The following is a 24526-nucleotide window of genomic DNA, read 5'->3' as shown; positions in this document are numbered from 1 at the left end:
AATGTACAACACTAAGAGTGAATACTAATGTAAATTATGGACTTAGTGTGATTATGATGTGTCCATGCAGGTTTGTCAACTGTAACAAATGTACGATGGTAAATGATGTTGATAATAGGGGAAGTTATGCATGTGTGGGGGCAGGAAGTACAGGAGAAATACTGTGCCTTCCTCTCAATTTTGCTGTGAACCTAAAAATACTCTAAAAAATAAGTCTTAGAAAAAATTTATGGATGGCATGTTAATTACACATTAATTTTAGCAGCAAAATTTGGTAACAACCTAGATGGTCAACAATAGCTAATGGGCTAAACAAATTATGGCACAGTGGGTGGCCACAGAATGAAACATTAGGAGATGCAGATGTTGTAAGTCATTTTTTTTAAAGCAAATGACATAGGAAAGTGTAGATGATATGATGGTATATGGAAAAATACACGAACACAAAACTGTATATGCAGCATGGTTCCCTCTCAGAGAAATGGACAGATACATACAAACACAGATAAACAGAACCTAAGAATAAGATATCAAAATACACCAAAATGTTAACAGTGGTGATCTCAGAATAGAGGGATTATGAACAACTTTTATTTTTATTATATTCTTTGTAATTTCCAAATCTGTTAAAATAACATGTATAGCTTATATAATCAGAAAGTAAGGTTTAAAAAAATACGTATCATATGTAGTGACCCCTCAAAAAATAACCCCCAGAACCTGTGAATGTGACCTTACTTTGGAAAAGGTTCTGTAGAGAGGTAATTAAGGACCTCATGATAAAATCATCCTGGATTTAGGGTGGGTCCCAAATCCAATAACACGTGCCCTTATAAGACACAGAAGAGGAGAAAAAAAAAATGGGGAAGGCCATGTGAAGGCAGAGGCAGAGATTAGAATGATGTGTCTATAAGCCAAGCACTGTGGGCAGCCACCAGAAGCTAGGAGAGAAGCATAAAATGGATTTTCCCTCAGAGCTTCCAGAAGGAACCAACCCTGCCAACACCTTGATTTTAGACTTCTGGCCTCCAGAACTATGAGAAAATAAATTTCTACTGTGTGAAGTAGAAATTAAGTTTATGGTAATTTGTTAGAGCAGCTGTAGAAAACTAATACACTATGTAAATCACATTTAACAAATACCAGAACATACATGAAGTTTTTACTTCTTTTGAAGTAAATTATACCCATAAATAAATACATGTGTATAATTGTGTGTATGTATACGTATGTGTGCATGCACACAGGCATGCATGCATATTCCACTTTAGTTTCACTAGAGCAGATACGTCAAACACAAGAATCATGGTCATGGCCCAGAAACATTATACAGGGACTTTTTTTTTTTTTTAATTTATTTATTTTATTTTTAGCTGTGTTGGGTCTTTGTTGTTGCACGTGGGCTTTCTCTAGTTGTGGTGAGCGGGGGCTACTCTCTGTTGCCATGCACAGGCTTCTCATTGCGGTGGCTTCTCTTGTTGTGGAGCACAGGGTCTAGGTGCATGGGGTTCAGTAGTTGTGGCACACGGGCTCAGCAGTTGTGGCTCACGGGCTCTAGAGTGCAGGCTCAGTAGTTGTGGCACACAGGCTTAGTTGCTCTGTGGCATGTGGGATCTTCCCGGACCAGGGATTGAACCTGTGTCCCCTGCATTGGCAGGCGGATTCTTAACCACTGCGCCACCAGGGAAGTCCTATATAGGGACTTTTATAAACATTCTTCATCTCTAGAAATTTACGTTTCCATGAAGTGAAAGACTGTTGCAGGAAAGATGACGGGTATTTACCAAAACATTCTGGCACATTTTTGATACTTACTAATGCCTTTTTCTTTGGGAGCAATCTTCTCCATGTCTTTTAATTGAAATACATCTTTCTGTTTAAAAGAGTTGAAAGATGAAAAACATGCATTTATTTTCTACTATATATTTATATTTACCATAATTATGTTTATAAAATATTATACTAAAAAACTATGACTGGAAGTGAATAGTGCAATAAAATCGAGAATTTTAGAGCTAGAAGAAACTGTAATTATCTTGTTCAATACCTTAAACAGAACCTAAAATGGACAGATTTTGCATGAACATACAATTCTTTAAAGTAACTGGAGGGCAGAATGCAAAGAACATCTTCCCAATGAAGTATAAAATCTAGTTATGATGAATCATTTGTTAACATGAGATAATCAGCTTCTCTGACACTGATTTGAAGAAAACACAAATAGTGCTTTGCTTAGCATATACCATATATCACAGATTAGCAGTTCTAACTAAAAGCAAAACAGACAGCTGTCAAGATTTATTACATTTAAGGTTTCATGGAAGAGCCACACCTAAGTAAGAAAAACATACAATTCATGGCTGCCTTTCAGTCATTCACCTATACATGCTGCATGTCCACCACATGCAAAGCAAAACATTATGGGAAGATATACACAGAGAATATTTAATCTTATGGTTGGAAAAAAAATCTATGCAGAATACTCCTTTCTTCTTGTAATAAGCTTTGGCTGAACCGGTAAAAAGAACTTGGATAATAAGAGTGAAATATTTGAAAAGACTGAAGTATTCAGCAATTAGAACAAAATTATTGTGATTATTGTTATGGAAAGCTGGGATCTATTTCTTCCAATATAAACTTGAAAAGGTAACTTCAGTAGGATGGAAATTAGACATCATAAAAATTTAAAACTTCTGCTCATCCAAGCACACTGTTAAGAAACTGAAAAGACTGACTGGAAGACAGTATTCACAAAACATACCAGACAAAAGATCAGTAGCCCAGATATACAACCCCCTGCAAAAAAGATGAATTGATAGATGGATAAAGGAATGGATAGATGAATATATATATATATGATAAAGCAAGTAGAGTATAAAATGTTAACGGCATAATCTAAGCTGGGCATATAGGTATTCATAGTGAAATTCTTTCATCTTTAATAATAAAATGTTGAAAAAAGTAACTTCACCTCAGTACACTTAAGATTTAGTAAATTAAGGAAAATACTAAGTCATTGGTTCTAGAGTGTGAAATAAATTTTTGCACATCTGGGAATAAACTGTTAAAAGAGAATTCTGTAGGGTCTCAGAGAACATGCAGTAAATTACTAACTTCAGGCCTCTAATGCGTTAAAAAAAACCCGATTAATCAAACCTATTCGCAAATACCTTGGGAAAAAGAACATGAACTCATTGAGACATCTGCCTAGATGTGGTTATCAAGGAAAAGCCCCAGACATACTGGCTGCCCCAGTGGGGTTGCTATGTAAATAAATGGGCTTGCAAAGAACTAGCCTCAGGACCAAAGTGGTCATTTAAGTGGACAGAGAAAATGGTCTCAAGTAAATATTGGTTCTCCCCTACATTAAAGAGATAATAAAGGAGAGATGAACACAATGGTTCTAGCTCTCAAAAACAAAAAACTATATGTAAAGATACCATGGAAGACACACAGTTATAAAGTTAGATAACTTTTAATTAAGCACTTATGACCTGAGCATTATAATGTTTTACACAGATTATTTCATTCAATCCTCATACCAACTTTGTGAACTAGGTACAATTATTATTAGCCTTTTTAAGAGATGAAGAAACTGAGACTTAGGTCAAGTAACTTGCTTAACGTCACAAAGCTATTAGGTAAAACAGACTTCAGGTACAAGTTCTCTATCTTTGAGCTGTACTGTGGCCATGTTCTTCCTAAGTGTAACAGGCAAAGAATTAGTAACTTCAAATAAATCTATGTATGTATTCATATGAATTAATATGTAGAGGAATATATGAACTGAAATCAATCAATTAATACAATTAATTCCTATTTTTACCTAAAAACTCATTGACTATTGAACTTCTTTAACCTCTAATACTCATTATAGTCATGGTACCTAGTCATTAGTGTCTTAATGTCATTGAGAGCAGAGTTGAAAAAATTTTAATCAAAAACAGCCAACAATATCATAAAGAACAAATTAATTTCCCTCACCACTCTCCCCAGCTTTCCACTGCCTGCTAGGAATTAAATCTACTTTTCTTGCTCTAAGACCATAGGAAAAATATTTCAACTCAGCAGAATAAATAGTCATAATCTTTACCTACAAACTTTATCAATTTATCGTCCTAATCATATCATCATTATTAATACGATACTCTGTTCTGAATTGCCAATGACTTTTAGTAAGTCATTGTATGTAAGTAAGACTAGAAAGATTTCGCTTAAAGGGCAAACAGTTAAAAAAAAAGTGCCCACAATATTTCACTTGTTTCACTGAGAATCTGCATTATCAAAATGAAAATGTCAAGTATTATCATTACTTATTAATTTTACATTCTTTTTTGCCGTTTTCCCCACTTTCTTCATATTGATATTTGTAAATAATGAAAATGGCCAGTAGGTTGGGGCCAAACCAGACTTTGAAGGTCCTGTCAAGAGGTAAGACGTAAGAAATTAATATTTTTGTAGGTCAAAAGTTTGGATTTTAATCTGGAAGCAAGAAAAGCCATTGTACAGCAACGTGTGAAGAAAACAGGCTCTAGAGCCAGGTGACTGGGTTTGAATCCTGGTTCTGCCACTTAGGAGCAGAAACTTCAAACATATTTCCTGTTAGTGGCAGGCACGAATAACTGGAATAAATTAAGGAGGCTATGTACCATCACATACGTGTTATACCATATGCAGGCTTATAAATGTAAAGAGGCTATATTTACCACTATCTCTATAATCAGATGATCCCCCCTGGGTTTTTATCCTAGTACTATCACTTCTTGTTTTGAGATCCAGGGCTGGTATCTTAGGCTGTGTCTCAGATGTCCAGATCTGTAGAATGAGGATCTCAGAGGGTTAAAAAGGATAAAATCAGATAACTACACCAAGTGCTTAGAATAGTGAATGGCACCTAGGAAGCACTCAGTAGATGTGAGCTATTATCATTACTATTTTCAGGTAAAAGGGGACACAATCAAATATATGCTTCAGAAAGTTAATTATGGTGCCAGAGTATAGGGCAGTCTGGATAGAAGAGACTCTACAAATCCTGGGATAGGATTCTTTCATGCTCCACAGCTCACAGGAACCACAAGTGTTTGTAGAATTTTATTCATTCTTTAGGAAATTGTTCACTATTGATTTCTAATAAAAAAGGTACAGTTAACACTGGATGACATAAACTTAAGGAGAAAATTACACAAAATACTAAAAATCTTAAGGAAAACGACTTACCGTCTCAAAAAATATTTCCATCATGCGGGCTCTCTTTTCCTCTGCACTTAGTCCTTTTTTCTTCGACTAAAGCACAAAAGTTAAAAAGTAAACAGTGCAATTAAAAACAAAAACAAAAACAATGCTTTTTAAGACAACTTGGTTCAAAACATTATCAGAAATAATGCATGGTCTCATCTGAGACCAAGAGGTTTAATAACTCTCAGAGCAAGGCCTCAAGACGGATTTTAACAACGCTACTACTTTATGACAAGCCTTGTGGTAGGTGCTGCCAGTATAATGATAAGAACTGTGACTGAGACAGTGCCTGGCATTTTGTAGAAGTTCAGTATTTATCAAATGATCCAATAAGTCACTGTATTTACCTTCAAAAGACTTAATCTCTCAGGGAAAATAAATAGACATAACTACTTATAATTAACGAACAGGTACATGTACAAATTGCTACCCAGGAAAGAATAAATTAATTCCACCCTGGAAAGGGAGGAGGGTTAGTTAGGAAGGCTAGAGATGAACAGGATTTTGGCAAGTTGAGAAATGGTGAGAAGGGTGTCCTGGACAGATCACACACAGGCACAGTGTTACAGAAGTACATGGAATGCTCCAGAAAGACAAACACTCAGGGACGATTATTATACAAGTGGAGTGGCAGATGAGATGAGAAAGGTTGTCTGGGGCCAGATTATGGAAGGCTGACTGGCCAGCCAAAGAGAGCAGACTTTACTTCAGGCCACAAGGAGCTACTGAGCAATTTCTAAAGCAGGGAGTGACACAATAAGAGTTAGGTAGCATTGTGGAGGGCAGGCTGGAGGAAGGAAAACCATGTCCAAGTAGAAAATGAAAGCCTACTTCAGGTTATTATTATCCTGTCACTACCCTTTAGCTAACTTGAAATTAAGATAATTAAGATGGAACTGAGGGACATACCCGGTGGTCCAGTGGTAAAGAATCTGCCTTCCAATGCCAGGGATGCAGGTTCGATCCCTGGTCAGGGAACTAAGATCCCACACGCCGTGGGGCAACTAAGCCCGGGCACCACAACTACTGAGCTCGCGTGCCTCAACGAGAGAGACTGCGTGCCGCAAACTACAGAGCCCACGTGTTCTGGAGCCTGCGTGCCACAACTAGAGAGAGAAAACCCGCAGGCCACAATGAAGAGCCCATGCACCGCAATGAAAAAGATCTCGCGTGCCGCAACTAAGACCCAACGCAGCCAAAAAAATAAAGAAAATAAACAATAAAATTAAATAAATAAATATTTTAAAAAAGATGTAACTGAAATGTATTTTAATAATAAATTTTACCATATATTTTATATAGGGTATATACCTAAAGCTAAAGCCTGAATTTTCAAAACGCCAAACTTCCTCAATGCAAATATTCACAGAAAATAACAAAAGAGAACGAGAACCATAATCTCTAGTACTCTCATGGAGGCTTCCACACTAATGTTTCTGAAGTAATCTGCATCTTTCTTAAAAATTGCATGGGATTATAGAGGAACATAAATTGTTTAGTAAGAACTTTAAAATACTTTATACCACGTAAAAAGCAGACATAAATAAACCAACAATAATAAACCTATCCAACCATAAACTCCATCAGAAACGAGAGCCTACACTAGACAGGGAAAGGAATTTGGAATTGCCGTTCTGAATGCATTCCAGAGTACGTGGTCTAGAAACCCATCAACCCCTTTTCACAGCAAATTATCCAATGTTCCTTGATGAGTTGCACAGGTAAAATAAGTAGCCTCAAAGTTTAACTTTTTCTCTTTTCCCTCTGTCCACAATTTTAAATACTGCAGTTCCCCAGGGTTCTTTCTCTACTGATCCCCTCTCTCCTCACACCTTTTCTTTGATCTCACCTGCTTTCATGGTTTTAACAAACACCTATGCTGAGAACTCAAATCTTTATATCATTGGATTAAGTGGGCGCCTGAGCTCCAATCTCACGTACTTACCTGTCTGCTGAATAGACGTCAAACTCAGGAGGTCTAAACTGACCCCTCCTCTCCCACATCTACTCCCCAAACCTGCTGTTCTGGATCTTGAGTTCAGTTAGATTCTACCTTGTTCCCCGAGCCAGAGGCCTGGCAGTCACCCTAGGTTCTTTCATCTCTCTTACTCCACATCCAACCAATCACAAAGTTCTGCCAATTTCAGAGCTTAACTGTTTCTCAAATCGATCCTGTCTGCTCCATCCCTACTACCTCTACCTTAGTTCAGGCCTTCATTGTCTGTTCCCTACTACATACCTGCAGTATGTTAACCATGCTTTGTCCCACCCTCCAGCCACATTCTATGCTGCCAAAAAGCAAACCTCTCCTTTGCCATGCCTACCCATGCCTCTCCCTTGCTTAAAACTCCCTTGCTTAAAATTCTCAACCATCCAGAAGTATCCAATCACCCTAGAATGACATACAAGGCCTTCTGTCACCTGACCCCAACTTATCTCTCACAGGTACCACTCCCCACCTCAAATTTACCATAACAACATGAAGAATTGAGCAATTTAAGCTGTAATACAAAAACTACTTGTAATTCTCCACTTGCAGCATGTTCTTTCCCATTTCTGTGCCTTTTTAAAAATGTTGTTCTATCTAAAACACCTTCCTTTCATGCAAATCAAAACCGCAATGAGGACTTCTCTGGTGACCCAGTGGTTAAGAATCTGCCTGCCAATGCAGGGGACATGGGTTCAAGCCCTGGTCCGGGAAGATCCCGCATGCTGCAGAGCAACTAAGCCCGTGCGCCACAACTACTGAGCCTGCGCTCTACAGCCCGTGAGCCACAACTACTGAGCCCGCACGCCACAACTACTGAGCCCTTGAGCCGCAACTAATGAAGCCCTCACGCCTAGAGCCCATGCTCTGCAACAAGAGAAGCCACCACAATAAGAAGCCCGCGCACCGCAATGAAGAGTAGCCCCTGCTCGCTGCAACTAGAGAAAGCCCACGTGCAGCAACAGAGACCCAACACAGCCAAAAAAAAAGAAAAAACCCCAAAAACAAACAAAATGAAACAAAACAAACAAACAAAAAAACCACAGTGAGATATCACCTCACACCTGTCAGAATGGCCATCATCAAAAAGACCACAAATAACAAATTGGTGACAATGTGGAGAAAAGGGAACCCTCGTACACTTTGGTGGGAATGTAAATTGGTGCAGCCACTGTGGTAAACAATGCACAGCTTTCTCAAAAAATTAAAAATAGAACCACCATATAACCCAGCAATTCCACTCCTTTGTGTATATATCCCAAAGAAACAAAAACACTAATTCAAAAAGATACATGCACCCCAGTGTTCATAGTAGCATTATTTACATTTGCCAAGATATGGTAGCAACCTAAGTGTCCATCAACAGATGAATGGATAAAGAAAATGTGGTATATGTATAATACACAGATACATATGTACTTATATACATATGTACATACACACACACACACACAATAGATTTTTATGACTCAGTCATAAAAAAGTGGCAACATGCATGGACTTGGAGGGCTAAGTGAAATAAGTCAGAGAAAGACAAACACTGTATTATATCACTTATATGTGGAATCTAAAAAATACAACAAACTACTAATAAAACAAAAAAGAAGCAAACTCACAGATATAGAGAACAAACTAGTGGCTACCAGCGGGGAGAAGGATGTGGGGAGGGGCAAAATAGGGGTGGGGGGAGAACAGGGTTATTATGGGATTATATGAAATCATATGTGTGAAACTTGAAAACTGTAAAGTACTATAGCATTTAAAGACTCTTTCATTCAATAAAACAAAGCAAAACAAAACAAAAAGAGTTCTTCAGAACATGAACTGCCTTTGCCTTCCCAGAGGTTAGTGCCAGGTTAGAAGAGCAGTTGTAAAGACCAGCCCTCAATTTCAGGACCATGTATCTAAAATTTGAGGCCGTTCACACTCCCAAATCCCACAACACCCCTCTGCACTCCCATAAATACATTTCAGGGAGAACTGATAATAAGGAAGTCTGTGATAACCATTTATTGCCTTACTTGGAGAGATAAACCAGAGGAATCTCAGTTCCAAGAAACCATACACTACGAAGACACGTTCACTAAACCCAGGGTAGAGAGCTAGAGTTCAGTACTACGTTATTAGCCTCCCTTCACAATGGCTTCTGCAGTATCTGAATAAAGCAAGATATCCACACTCAGTTAGAAGGCCCATTCAGCTATTTCTCTAGTCCAGTTAGTCTCAAACTGCCATACACAGAGATTAGAATCATCTCAGGAGCTTTTAAAACTGCTGATGCCCAGGCACATCCCATAAGAAATGAATCAGGATCTCTGAAATGGGGCCCCTTGGCCTCATATTTTAAAAATCTTGAGGTGCTTTAATTGTGCCCCAGGATTGAAAACACTGTTTCTCTCAGCCCAGAATCTGAAGGTTAAGTTAGGGGCACTGTGGGGCAATGAGAACCCCTTTAGGAATTTAGTCTGTGGCTGCATCAGTGGAAAATAGAGCCAAAGCTTTAGAAAAGGCTCCTAACATTTTGTTATTATAAACTGCTCCCTGAGAGACCCTGGACTCCGCAAGAATCTGCCAATAAGAGGCAGGCAATGAGGAGAATCTAATGTCCTGAGGGCACACTGTTTTAGGAAAGCTCTTATCACTCAGCTCAACAGCTTATGAAAGTGACTCAAGAGATATGGATGAAAAAAAAAAAAAAAGAAATATGGATGAGCTGTATCATCCGTTAACACTGATTTCAGGCTAATTTATTCATCAGTCTCCTTCACCACTACAAAGAGTTTTCATTGCTAACCACCGTGGGAGAGTATCATGGCCAGAATTAAAGTAACTAATGTAAAAGGATGCCATATTACTTCATATTTAGAAATTTGTCCAAAAAATCAACAAGGGCTCATGTGATACTTAGGATTAAAGAACATCTCCTCGTAGTATGAGTTAGAGATACACTCAAATTAGTAAGTAAGTGGCCTCAAAATTTGACTTGAGGACAATGAAGGAAACTTCTCCAACTAGGAGTTAAAGAAATCCTAAGTGGTCCAGTGGTTAGGACTCTGCGCTTCCACTACAGGGGGCACGGGTGCGATCCCTGGTTGGGGAACTAAGTTCCCGCAAAAAAATTTCCTAAAGTCAGCCCTGTTGATCACTAATACAATTTTGAAAAATTAAAAGTAGATGATAATTGCTGCCCTCAGAAGTGGCATACCACATTTCTCCAATTCCAAAAATATGCTTGGACTTATAACAACTGTTTACCCAGCAAGCGCAACCAAAATCAAAACAAACAGCTATTAATTCACAATCAGGAAAAAGAACAAAAGTTATCTTTGATCAACATAACACTAAACTTAGTTCTTAATAATACATGAAAAATAGGAAGTATGTCTCTTACAAAAAGTTTTATTCTAACTTGTTCCATGTTTCTCCATTACTAGCGGTAAACATCAGAAAAGAGTTAATAGCACATTAAACCATTTAGTATTAGAAGGTATGTAGGTGTAGAGAGATATTAGGTAAAAAGACAAAAACAAAAAAATTAATGCATATGGGCTGCATAGTACTCAGTAGTCAGTTCTATCAGGCCAGTAACTCTATAAAGGAGAAATATGGTATCACGGAACACTGGTACCAGATTTAAGTGTGAGTCTGTTTGGCTTCCTACACCATTTTATGCCCAGGTGGCTGGGTTGTTAGTTTAACCACAAAGAAACCGTTATCAGTTTTGATTACATCTGGACAAGAATCTTCAAATAAACATCGTACAACCTATATATCTCTGTCCACCACCAGCTTGGCAAAATAACGGCCACTTAATTAAGATATTAAAATCTTAGATCCACTTCATTAGACGTTGATTCTCTGCCAACAGAAGGGGGTGGGGGATGAAACTTTGAAGGTTTATGAAAATGATTTGATGAGCAGAAAGACATTAAATTCACAAAGAGAAAGAGACGATTTGGAATCTAACCAGGACTTAACCCATCAAGCAATGCAAGGAAGACGAAGTCGGTACGGTGCTTCCCTAATAAAGCGACTCCGGAAGCACAAAAGGGCAGCCCTGCCCTTCGTAAAAACCAACGCATTTTCACAGAAATCCTCTAACTGGCATAAAATGAAGATTTGTTAGGTCACTTTGGAAATTGTGAGCAATACTGAAATGGGCTCTAAATGCTACAACGCCCCAAACCACTCAATCTTCAAAGATCAAGCAAGCTCCTCGGGCCCCGGGAACCCCCCGGCGCTGACCGCCGACACCCGTTCCCTGTTCTCCACCGGGGGCGGCGCCTTGGTGGCCGGAAGCGGGGAGCCTGGGCACCGCTTCTGAAGTGACTCGTGGCCTTGTTGACAGACTGCTGAGTTCGTGAGACACTCGGGGCACGTTCTCGAACGCCCGTAGTTAACCTGACCCGCCCGGGAGGGAGGCGGCGGGCACAAGGACGGGGATCCCAGCGCGGCGCCTCAGCCTAGGGGCTCAGGCGGCGGGAGCCGGAAAGCGCCGGGCGGCCGGGGCGTCGACCTGGCGGGGTAGCCGGCCTCTGCAGCCCGCCCGGGGGCCAACGCCGGGCCCGCGTGGCACGCAGCCGAGGGGCTCTGCAGCCGGGCCACTGTGGAGGAGGGGGACCGAGGAGCGCTCCCCTTGTTCTTACCATTGCGCGGGCGGCGCGTCTTCCGGCGGCGGGGCCTAAGCGCGGCGAGGGGCGGGGCGGGCCCAGGCGGGTTTGATTTTGGCGCCGACACCGCCCCGGGGGCGGAGCAGCGAAGGGGAGGCAGGGAAGAGAGACCGGCTGTCGCCCAGACGGCGCGCAGCGACCCCTGGCGGCTCCGCGGAGCGGCCGGCCGGCCGGGGTGGGGCGAGGCCTGTCCTGGGGGCGGGGCCTGGTTGCCCGCCGGTCCGTCCTGGTCGATTCAAGATGCTGGCGAGCAGGGTCTCCCAGCTGCTTCCGCCTCTTCGGTCCTGCGTGCTGACTGTGACTCCTTTTTTTTTTTTTTTTTTTTTTTTTCAGAATGTCGAGCCCTCGCCTTGACTTCTTTCTTCGCTCAGCGGAAACGCGGCCTAAGTTTGCCTTAAAAAACAGAGGCAGTTTGGCTGCTGGAGAAGGAAACGCTGCCTCCATCAATGCGGATTTGCCTGGTCTGGGGCGGACTTTCTTCTCTCTTCTAATTTTACGCCTCATCTTCTCTCCCACCGATATCCACTGCTTTTCCAGCTTTTAAAAATCCCTTTGTATGTCTGCCTTTGCTTTAGGTTTTTTGTTTGTTTTGTTTTCTTAATACAAGATAATGAATTTCAAATCAAAACGGTCGAAAGTATGCTGCCTCATTACTTAATGGGGATTAAGATCAAAAGCTCGGGTCCCTTTGCCTCAAGGTGCCAGAAAATTAACTCAGACTTTTCCGTTGCTTTGAAGGTTATTGTACGTTGTTTTGAACCATTTTAAAGTATAGTAATTCTACTAGGAAAAAAAGTGGCATCTAAAACGAATTATCTCCTGTTGCAGGGTAAGGGGTATATTAAATTAAACAAGAGTTCCATTTTGTTTTTCCTACAGTCCGATACAATTCAATTGATGAGATGATTTTAAGAGAGTAAAAGGGTATCCATTTAATAAGTGTTTTAATATTAGTACTAGCAAATGTATAATTAACACACCATACCCTAGATTTCTCATGTATTGCTTAAGATACAGCTGAAGTAGGTATGTCAGTAAAAAATTTTAAAAAATTAAAGTGATATTTAAGAAAAATATTAAGTTATTACTGGTGCTATGTAGAGTTGTCAAAAACCATAAAAGTGGCATTTGTGGGAAGCCTTGCCTTTATCTCCTCTCAGACTGCCATACTCATCTGCTTGTCAAGAACAGTTTTTCTTCACCTGGGTAACTCTTACCCATCCTTTCAATAGCTCAGGGGTAGCCTCCAGGAGTCTTTTTCTCTCTGCTTCCTCATGCCACCCCCCACAAGAGGAAAGGGTCTCTGTCATTTTATCACAGCATCCCAGATTCATTTTGTAATTATTAACTTGGACAACTTCCCTATAATATCAAACTCATTTCTGTAGCAGAGACTAAGCCAACCATTTGATATCACCAAGGCCTAGCGCAGTGCCTGACACGTGATAAACACTCAATAAATGTGTATTAAATAAATGGACCAGGTTTTCAAGAATACCATCTTGTCATTTACTTAGGGATATCTAGATATGGTTTTCAGGCGAAAAAAAGAAAGGATATTTTACTTTGAAAAATCTTTACTTGCATCAAGTAGTGCTTTCGCATTTACTATTTTCACCAATAGAATTCTGAAATTATCTGATATGCCATTCAGATGTCTTGAGACGCTCCAAGTTTTACAACATTATGGGGCAGGCAGATGTATGTATTATATGAGTTAAGTATGAAAGCAAATAAATATTTGTAGCATCATAACATTTGGATCATGAATCCACAATTTAGCATTTGTCATAGTGCCTGAATGGCATTTGTTTATTGAACAAATTCATGTTTTACAAAAACCTTAAGCACACATTAATTTCATTTTTAAAAATTTGACTATCTGCTGTTGGCCGAATATGTGAGGATGAAGCAGACAGGCCACACCCGTCAGCAGTTTATATTCCAGTCAGTGCTGCCCTTCCAACTGGGCAACTGGCCCTTGCCCTAGACCTTGCTCTGGGGCTATGTTGGCCCTGCTCCAGCCTCATCACTCCCCATATCCAAGGAGTCTGCAGGGTGAAAGGGACATGCCCATCTGTAACCCAGTACCTTCCTTCTAGACCAGGAACCTGGGAACCCGGTATCTTCTGCCTTAGTTTGAGTTCGTGGAATAACAAAGCCTGAGGCAAAGATGTGCTGATACAGGCATACTTCGTTTTATCATGCTTCACTTTACCGCACTTAGCAGCTATGGCGTTTTGTACGAATTGAAGGTTTGTGTCGAGCAAGTCTATCAGTGCCATTTTTCCAACAGCATTTGCTCATTTTGTGTCTCTGTGTCACATTCTGGTAATTCTTACAATATTTCAAACTTTTTCATCATTATTATATCTGTTATGGTGATCTGTGTTCAGTAATCTTTGATGTTACTATTGAAATTGTTTTGGGGCACCATGAACCATACCCATATAAGACAGAGAACTGAATTGATACATGTTGTGTGTGTTCTGACTGCCTCACCGACCATCTGGCCATTTCCCTGTCTCTGTACCTCCCCTTGGGGCTCCGTATTCCCTCAGACAAAACAATGTTGAAGCTAGGCCAGTTAATAACCCTACAATGGCTTCTAAGTGTTCAAGTGAAAGGAAGAGAGTCACACATCTCTCACTTTAAATCAAAAGCTAGAAATGATTAAGCTTAGTGAGGAAGGCATGTCGAGAGCAGAGACAGGGTGAAAGCTAAGCTCTTTCACTGAACAGCCAAGTTGTAAATGCAAAGGAAAGTTCTTAAAGGCAATTAAAATTGCTATTCCAGTGAACACATGAATGATAAGAAAGCGAAACAACCTTATTGCTGATATGGAGGAAGTCTGAGTGGTCTGGATAGAAGATCAAAGCACCCACAACATTACCTGAAGCCAAAGCCTAATCCAGAGCAAGGCCCTCACTCTCTTCAATTCCATGAAGGCTGAGAGAGGTGAGGAAGCTGCAGAAGAAAAGTTTGAAGCTAGCAGAGGTTGGTTCATGAGGTTTCAGGAAGAAGTTGTTTCCATAAAAGTGCAAGGCGAAGCAGCATGTGCTGATGTAGAAGTTTCAGCAAGTTATCCAGACGATCTAACTAAAATAATTAATGAAGGTGGCTTCACTAAACAAATAGATATTTAATGTAGACAAAACAGCCTTCTATTGGAAGATGCCATCTAGGACTTTCATTGCTAGAGAGGAGAAGTCAATGCCTGGCTTCAAAACTTCAAAGGACAGGCTGACTCTCTTATTGGGGCTAATGCAGCTGGTGACTTTAAGTCAAAGCCAATGCTCATTTAACATTCTGAAAATCCTAGGGCCCTTTAAAATTATGCTCAATCTACTCTGACTCTGCTGTATAAATGGAACAACAAAGCCTGGATAACAGCACATCTGTTTGCAACATGGTTTACTGAATATTTTAAAGCCACTGTTGAGACCTACTGCTCAGAAAATAGATTCTTTTCAAGATATTACTGCTCATTGACAATGCACCTGGTCACCCAAGAACTCTGATGGAGATGTAAAATGAGATTAATATTTTTATGCCTGCTAACACAACATCCATTCTGCAGCCCATGGAGCACGGAGTAATTTCTACTTTCAAGTTTTATTAAGAAATACATTTTGTAAGGCTCTAGTTGCCATAGGTAGTGATTTCTCTGATGTATCTGGGCAAAGTCAATTGAAAACCTTCTGGAAAGGATTTGCCATTCTAGATGCCACTAAGAGCATTTGTGGTTTATGGGAAGAGGTCAAAATATCAACATTAACAGGAGTTTGAGAGAGGTTGATTCCAACTCTCTTGTATGACTTTGAGGGGTTCAAGACTTCAATGGAGGAAGTAACTACAGATGTGGTGGAAATAGCAAGAGAACTAGAGTTTGATGTGGAACCTGAAGATGTCACCAAATTGCTGCAATCTCATGATAAAATTTGAACAAATGAGGAGTTGCTTCTTCTGGATGAGCAAAGAAGGTAGTTTCTTGAGATGGAATCTTCTCCTGGTGAAGATGCTGTGAAGACTGTTCAAAGGACAACAAAGGATTTGGAATATTACGTAAACTCAGTTGATAAAGCAGCAGCAGGGTGTGAGAGGACTGACTCCAGTTTTTTTTTTTTTTTTTTAAATAAATTTATTTATTTTATTTATTTTTATTTTTGGCTGCATTGGGTCTTCATTGCTGCACGCAGACTCTCTCCAGTTGCGGCGAGCGGGGGCCACTCTTCGTTGTGGTGTGCGGGCTTCTCATTGTGGAGCACGGGCTCTAGGCTCCTGGGCTCAGTAGTTGTGGCTCACGGGCTCTAGAGTGCATGCTCAGTAGTTGTAGCACACGGGCTTAGTTGCTCCGCGGCCATGTGGGATCTTCCCAGACTAGGACTCGAACCCGTGTCCCCTGCATTGCCAGGCGGATTCTTAACCACTGTGCCACCAGGGAAGCCCTGACTCCAGTTTTGAGAGAAGTTCTATGTGGGTAAAATGCTATCAAACAGCACCACATGCTGCAGAGAAATCGTCCATGAAAGAAAGAGTCAATCGATGTGGCAGACTTCGCTGTCTTATTTTAAGAAATGGCCACAGCAGCCCCAGCCTTCAGTGACCACCACCCTGATCAGTCAGCAGCCACCAACACGGAGGCAAGACCCTCTGCCAGCAACAAGATTACAACTTGCTGAAGGCTCAGATGACGGTTAGCATTTTTTAACAATAAAGTACTTTTAAATTAAGGTATGTACATTTTTTTAGACATAATTCTTTTTTTTTTTTTAAAAGCTTGACTTTTTTTTTTTTTTTAATATTTTATTTATTTATTTATTTATTTATTTATTTATTTATGGCTGTGTTGGGTCTTCGTTTCTGTGCGAGGGCTTTCTCTAGCTATGGAAAGCGGGGGCCATTCTTCATCGCGGTGCGCAGGTCTCTCACTATCGCGGCCTCTCTTGTTGCGGAGCACAGGCTCCAGACGCGCAGGCTCAGTAATTGTGGCTCACGGGCCTAGTTGCTCCGCGGCATGTGGGATCTTCCCAGACCAGGGCTCGAACCCGTGTCCCCTGAATTGGCAGGCAGACTCTCAACCACTGCGCCACCAGGGAAGCCCTAAACATAACTTTTATAGGCACTGACAAACCAAAAACTTCGTGTGATTTTATTGCCATATCATACTTTATTGCAATATCTCTGATGAATGCCTATAGTTTATGTGGGAGTGAGGAAGCAGCGAAGATGAGACAGGAGGGAGGAAAAGCCACTAAAGACGTGTGCCCTTCTCAGTTTGGGCATTTAAAACTCTTTACAAACCCATCTTTTTTTGCCCAAGAGAATGGAAGTTTGTGGAAATCTCAAGAGAACACAGGAGAGACAAGACCTGATGACAGAACTTCACTGGAGAGGATGTTCTGAAACTCCAGGTGCCTCCCAGGCCCTTGGCTGCTTTCTGAGTTTCTAAACCCCCAGCATTCTTTCTGCTTAGAGCTGTGGTTCTTGCCACATCCATCCAATGAACTCTCTGCCAGCTGGGCCATGCCTGTCTAGACCAGGGCTAGGTGCTCAAGCCAAAGGTTACATGTGTAGGATGAACATAAGGCAGGCCACTTGCCTCTGAGGTGCCCAAAGTGGCGCTGGTCAGTGATAAATTGACCCAACTGGATCTTCTCTTGGGAATGATGAGTGCTAAGCGCACATAGAGAGCGTTGGTCAGTGCGGTTGCAACTGTATCCCAAATGTCACTGAGCCATTATTACCATTCTCTGAGATTTCTGGTGTGCACCCCAGTCTTGGAATAGCAAACTCAGAATGACCACCACCAAGGAGAAGAGACATGTTCTACTGCCTGTGTTTCCCCTTGAATTCTCAGGAATGCACCCCAAACTGAAGACAATCTTCTCATGGCCCTTCCTTGAAATTCTGAAAAGCAGGACCTATAGGAGAACCTTCTTTATTAAGGAAGTAGGAAAAGAAAGTAACATCATTTGAAAGAGACAGAGAAAAGTCTACAGGGTAGAAAAAGAAGTAGGAGAATGAAAAACCAAGAGGAGACAATTTCAAGGAAGAAATAGTAAACATTATTGACCTCTCAGTCACACCACATCTCCTGAGTTAGAAATGACAATACTACTATGTCATTTGTGCAGAGCATCAGTCTCAATGGGGGCAATATCAAAACTGGTTCCTGGGGGATGAAAAAATCTTGGATGGTTTGTGGTACAATGGTTTATGGGCCTCCAAAGGGCTGTAGCACATAAACAGATATGAAGTATACCTCTGGCATTAAAGCATCATGGGGTGGGGGCAAGGGGCAATTAGGGAAAAGATGTCTAAAAAAAGCTCCTTAGGGGCTTCCCTGGTGGTGCAGTGGTTGAGAATCCGCCTGCCAATGCAGGGGACATGGGTTCGAGCCCTGGTCTGGGAAGATCCCACATGCCGCAGAGCAACTGGGCCCGTGAGCCACAACTACTGAGCCTGAGCGTCTGGAGCCTGTGCTCCGCAACAAGAGAGACCGCGATAGTGAGAGGCCCGCGCACCGCGATGAAGAGCGGCCCCCGCTCACCGCAACTAGAGAAAGCCCTCGAACAGAAACGAAGACCCAACACATCCAAAAATAAATAAAAAAAAAAAAAGCTCCTTAGGGGGATGATAATGGGGGAAAAGGCTGAGAAACACTGGTGTAGCGTGAGAATATAATTTCTCATCCAAACTGGGACGCTCCTGAGAAAGAAAGACTGCTCTTTACAATCATGCTGGGACAATATGCATACAGCAGACTGTCCCCGTCAATTATGTGATAACTTGGATTTTCCATCATGCTTTATTGACACTTCTTTTATGGCTCTTCTCTTAAATTGCTCTGTATTATAGGTACTGATGCTTTTTTAATCTTTCCATCTGGGATGTAAACTCCTTGAGAACAGGCACAGTAACTCTTTTTTGTAACCCTGCCTCATCTCTCATCATTTCTTCTTGAGCATTGTCTGGCCTCGCGATATTGAACTATCTGTTCTTTCCTGGACGACTCATGCTCTCTTGCCCTCTTTTAGCAAGCCTTGGTGATCCCCCCTAACACCACCTCTTTGCCTTCTCCCAGGGTGAGTTAACAGCTGCCAGCATCCCTGGTCCCACTCAGCAACCCCTGCCACTCTCCACTCCTGGCAGGGGGCTGGGCACAGGCATGGGGAGAGTCTGAGTCATGGTGCGGGGCCTCAGGTATATGTGAGGGTCTGCACTCACTGGGCAAACATCCCTACGCCCAAGGGAGTGTGACATTAAGTAGCAAATAAACACCACCACAGGTTGAAAGAGAGACCACAGAAGGAAGGAAAAAGCCTTTTTCATTCTTTTTATCACAAATTACGTAGCCAGCGCTGTATATATTCATTTAAGCCTCATCCCAGTAGAATAAAGCTCCATGAGAACAGGGACTTTTTGTGGGGAAGGCGGGTGTTTACTGCTATTCCCTAGTAGCTAGAGCAGGACGCTAGATTCAGTAAATATTTGCAAATGAAGGTATATAAAAGCAGCTCATGGTGTAATCACCTGGTCCGGTTCATCAACCATACTGTAAGCTCTTAGAGGTTACAGGCTTTATTATTCATCCTAACAGCCTTTACACATAGCCCAAAGCCTGGTATATACCACAGGTGCTCAGACATTTGTTCAAAGACTATGGCAGCAAAAAAAGAGGCAGCAAGGTGGGGCTGAGGATAGAATGTCACCTGCCCTTCCTGCCTCTTAACATAGGCAATAACAAACTGCAGCTTTAATTAAACCCTTTGTCTGCTCTGGAAAGGGGTGCCTTCAGCTTTACATGAACCGAGTTCCTAAAAAGCAATCTGAGATATGCTAAAACCTGGCACAACGGCCTCACTCTCAATCTGACTCTAAAAACCTCCAAAGAGCCCACGATGGCAATGGTGCCTGCTTGCTTAAAAGAAAAAAATAAGTGAGGAATGGAATTAGGTGTCAATAATACTAATGTTTGCATTAACTAGTTAGCAGTGTCATGTTTGGTCTTTTTCTCATTTTTGTTTCAACTCTCCTTCCAAGACTTTCACCTCTTTCAGACTTTCAACCTGTTCTGGAATTTTAATCCTCCCAAAACAAAAACAAAGAAATTTCTGTAGTGTCCCTCCACTTTTAACAAAGGCTATTCTAATTATGATAACTTTTAGTGTTCATTTCATCACACAAAATATAGATCACAGACTTAATGAAAAACCCAAAAGTGTTATAAATACATCAGGAAAAATGTTGTATGCCTATGTGTAAGCCAATGACTTGTTTACAATCAACTAAGAAGAACAAGAGTCCTTTACAAGAAAACAAACAAATAATCATCAAGTCCATACACCATTCAAGACTGAGAGCTTACTTATCCTCAAGACCTGTGGGGTGGGGGGATGGGAGGGAGTTCCCAACGAGGAGTAGAAAGATCCCGAGTTCACCTCTTCTCAAGGGCACACCAAAATCATAACTCTGTAAGTAGTAACCACTATGGATGAAAAGACTGAAACCTACTAGAAGAGCTCTTCTACAACAAAAGATATAAAGAAGGAACTGTGAGACAGGTAGAAGGGCCAGAGTTGTGATACAGTCAAGACCCTTACCCCTGGGTGGGTGACCTACACACGAAAGAATAGGTACAGTTGCAGAGGTTCTCCCAAAGGAGTGAGAGGTTCAAGCTCCAGGTTGGGCTTACCAGCCTAGGGGTCCTGCAAAAACCCCCAGAGTATTTGGCCTTGAAGGCCAGCAGGGTTTACTTCTGAGGGACCCAGAGGACTGAGGGAAATAGAAACTCCACTCTCAAAGGGGGCACACAAAATCTCACACACTCCAGGACCCATGGAAGAAGCAGTAATTTGAAAGGAGCCTGGGTCAGACCCACCTGCTGATCTTGGAGAGCCTCCTGGAGAGGCAGGAGGCAGCTGGAGTTCACCCTGCAGACACAGACACCGGGGGCAGCCATTTTGGGGAGACTGTTCTACCACAAACACAATGGTGCTGGCAAGCGCCATTCTGGAATCCTCCCTCTAGCTTATTAGTCTCAACACCCAGCCCCGCCACCACCCACCAGCCTGGAGGCACCAGTACTGGGATGACGACGAAGGCCAAGCAACTAACTGGCAGGGACACAGCCCCACCCACCAGCAGATAGGCAACCTTAAGAATCCCTGAGCAGGACTTCCCTGGTGGCACAGTGGTTAAGAATCCGCCGGCCAATGCAGGGGACACGGGTTCGAGCCCTGGTCTGGGAAGATCCCACATGCCACGAAGCAACTAAGCCCGTGTGCCACAACTACTGAGCCTGTGCTCTAGAGCCCGTGTGCCACAAATACTGAGCCGTGTGCCACAACTACTGAGCCCACGTGCCACAACTACTGAAGCCCGCATGCCTAGAGCCCATGCTCCACAACAAGAGAAGCCACCGCAATGAGAAGCCTGTGCTCCACAACAAAGAGTAGCCCCCACTAGCCGCAACTAGAGAAAGCCAGTGCACAGCAACAAAGACCCAACACAGCCAAAAATAAATAAATAAATAAATTAAATAGCACTAAAAAAAAAAAGTCAATGTATTTCCCAAAGGCAGTAGTAAATACTGAGTATCTTTAAAAAAAAAAAGAATCTCTGAGCCATCCCTGGACATGGCCTTGCCCACCAGAAGGCCCAGGACCCAGCATCACACACCAGTACACAGGCATTAGACCTGGGATCCCCAGGGCCCTGCAGCTAGAGACCCCTAGGACCAAGCCTGCCCACCAGTAGGCAGACACCAGCCTCAGAATCTACTGGACTCTGGACCCACCCACCAGTAAGCCTCCTCTAGCCTTCAGACCAGCAACACCCACCAGAGGAGGGACACCAGCCCTGGGACAAATACAGCCCTGCAGCCTGCCATGACAGGACCCAGCCCTGCCCACCAGCAGGCCAACACAAGCTTTGGAATACCCCAGACCCCACAGCCAGTTGTGTCAAGAACTGGTCCCACCCACCAGTGGTCCAACACCAGCTCCAGGACCCCTGGGTCCTACAGCCAGACCCCAGGACCTGGCTCACCCACCAGTGGTCAGGCACCAGCCCCAGAGTCTCCTGGGCCACGACTCTGTCCAACAGTGAGCCAGTGCTATCCTCAGGGCCCCCCAGGGTTCCAAAGCCAGCCACCTCATGACACAGCCCCATCAACCAGTGGCTGGCAGCCTCCACACAAGGCAGGGCCTGGCAACCAACTGACCCAGGGCCAGCTACACCTACCAGACCACCCACAATAGTCAGCCCACCACAACAGAAGGACCCACGCAGCCCATGTAGGGGGCACCCCTAGAGCTTATAGCTCTGGTGACCAGAGGGGAGTGCACTGCTGGGATGCATAGGACTTCTAGAAAAGGCCACTTCTCCAAGGTGTGGAAACGTAACCAACCTACCAGATAGATAGAAATAAAAAAGGAAGTGAGGCAAAATGAGGCAACAGAAGACCATGTTCCAAATGAAGGAACAAGATAAAACCCTGGAGATAGGCAATCTACCCTAGAAAGAGTTCAAGCTAATGATAGCTAATGATCAAAGAACTGGAGGGAAGAATGGATGCACAGAATGAGAAGTTAGAAGTTTTTAACAAAGAGTTAGAAAATATACAGAACAACCAAACTGAGATGAAGAATACAATAACTGAAATTTTAAAATGCATTAGAAGGAATTAATAATAGACCAAATGATACAGAAGAATGGATCAGTGAGATGGAAGACAGAGTAGTGGATATCACTAAAGATGAATAGAAAAAAAGAATGGAAAGAAATGAGGATGGTTTAAGAGACTTCTGGGACAACATCAAGGGTACTAACATTCACATTATAGGGGTCCCAGAAGAAGAGAGGAAGGGGCAGAGAACATATTTGAAGACATAATAGCTGAAAAATGCCCTAACTTGGGACAAGAAACAGACATCCAAGTCCAGGAAGCACAGAAAGTCCCAAACAGGATCAACCCAAAGAGGATCACACTAAGACACTTTGTAATTAAAATGAAAAGATAAAGAGAGAATATTAAAAGCAACAAGCTACATACAAGGGAACTCCCATAAGGCTCTCAGCTGACTTTTCAGCAGAAACTCTGCAGGCCACAAGGGAGTGGCACAATATATTTAAAGTGATGAAATGGAAAAACCTACTACCAAGAATAACTGCCAAGGCTCTCAATTCAGATTTGATGGAGAAATCAAAAGTTTTACCCACAAGCAAAACCTAAAAGAGTTCAGCACCACCAAACGAGCTTTATAAGAAATGTTAAAGAGACTTCTCTAAGCAAAAAAGGCCACAACTAGAAATATGAAGATTATGAAAGGAAAAAGCTCATTGGTAAAGACAAACATACAGTAAAGGTAGTAAATCAACCATGTACAAAGCTAGTAGGGTTAAAAGACAAAAGCAGTAAAATCATCTATATCCACATTACGCAGTTAAGGGATACACGAAACAAACAGATGTAAAATATGATGTCAAAAACAGTAATCATGAGGGGAGGAGAGTAAAAGTGTAGAGTTGTTAAAATGTGTTTGAAATTAAGAGAGCAGCAACTTAAAATAATCATCTCTCTATCTATTTATAGATTGCTATATATAAACCTCATGGTAACCACAAACCAAAAATCTATTATACATACACACACAAAAGAGAAAGGAATCCAAACTCTAAGTATAGTCATCAAATCTTAAGGTAAGAGAACAAAAGAAGAAGAAAGGAACAGAAAAGAACTACAAAAACATCCCCAAACCAATTTAAAAAATGGCAATAAGGATTTACATACATGTCAACAATTACTTTAAGTGTAAATGGACTAAATGCTCTAATCAAAAGACCTAGAGTGGGGACTTCCCTGGTGGCACAGTGGTAAGAATCTACCTTCCAATGCAGGGGACGCGGGTTCAATCCCTGGTCAGGGAACTAGATCCCACATGCATGCCGCAACTAAGAGTTCGTATGCCACAACTAAGAAGCCCGTGAGCCGCAACTAAGGAGCACATGTGCCACAACTAAGGAGCCTGCAAGCCACAACTAAGACCCGGTGCAACCAAAATAAATAAATTAAAAAAAAAAAAAAGACATAGAGTGGTTGAATGGATACAAAAACAAGACCTGTATATATGCTGTGCACAAGAGACTCACTTCAGGTCTAAAGACACACACAGATTGAAAGTGAGGGCATGGAAAAAGGTATTCCATGCAAATGTAGATCAAAAGCAAGCCAGAGTTGCATTACTAGTATCAGATAAAATAGACTTTAAAACAAAGACTGTTACAACAGACAAAGAAGGATTACATAATGATCAAGAGATCAATCCAAGAAGAAGATATAACAATTGTAAATATATATGCACCCAACATGGGACCACCTAAATACATAAAGCATACAGACATTAGGGAGAAACTGACAGTAAATAATAGTAGGGGACTTTTAATATCCCACTTACATTAATGGGCAGATCATCCAGACAGAAAATAAATATGGAAATACTGGCCTTAAATAACACATTAGACCAGATGGACTTAATAAACATAGAACATTCTGTCCAAAAGCAACAGAATACATCTCCTTTTCAAATACACATGGAATATTCTCCGGGACCGATGACATGCTAGGCCA

The 24526-nt window shown here is 41.8% G+C and overlaps 2 protein-coding genes across 13 annotated transcripts in view; one reads left to right on the top strand and one right to left on the bottom strand.

Moving 5' to 3' along the window:
• Positions 1 to 24526, top strand: part of TIGD4 (tigger transposable element derived 4) — an 827821-nt gene that overhangs the window by 267377 nt on the left and 535918 nt on the right. The gene's annotated exons all lie outside the window — the stretch shown is intronic.
• The window catches only part of TRIM2 (tripartite motif containing 2), a 192666-nt gene that overhangs the window by 65579 nt on the left and 102561 nt on the right, over positions 1 to 24526 (bottom strand). For 11 of the 12 annotated variants that reach the window (XM_082463519.1, XM_082463520.1, XM_082463505.1 and 8 more), the window contains 2 exons: positions 5218 to 5283; positions 1816 to 1873 (listed from right to left, as the gene is read on the bottom strand). In XM_082463519.1, coding sequence (XP_082319645.1) covers positions 1816 to 1873; positions 5218 to 5283 — 124 coding nt within the window. Of the gene's footprint in view, positions 1 to 1815; positions 1874 to 5217; positions 5284 to 11868; positions 16004 to 24526 lie in introns of those variants that run through there. The other variant, XM_082463514.1, reaches the window with a different exon arrangement.

The sequence above is a fragment of the Balaenoptera physalus genome, assembly GCF_965194825.1.
Source record: "Balaenoptera physalus genome assembly, chromosome: 5".
Lineage (NCBI taxonomy): Eukaryota > Metazoa > Chordata > Mammalia > Artiodactyla > Balaenopteridae > Balaenoptera > Balaenoptera physalus.
This window is presented reverse-complemented; position numbering and strand designations above follow the sequence as displayed.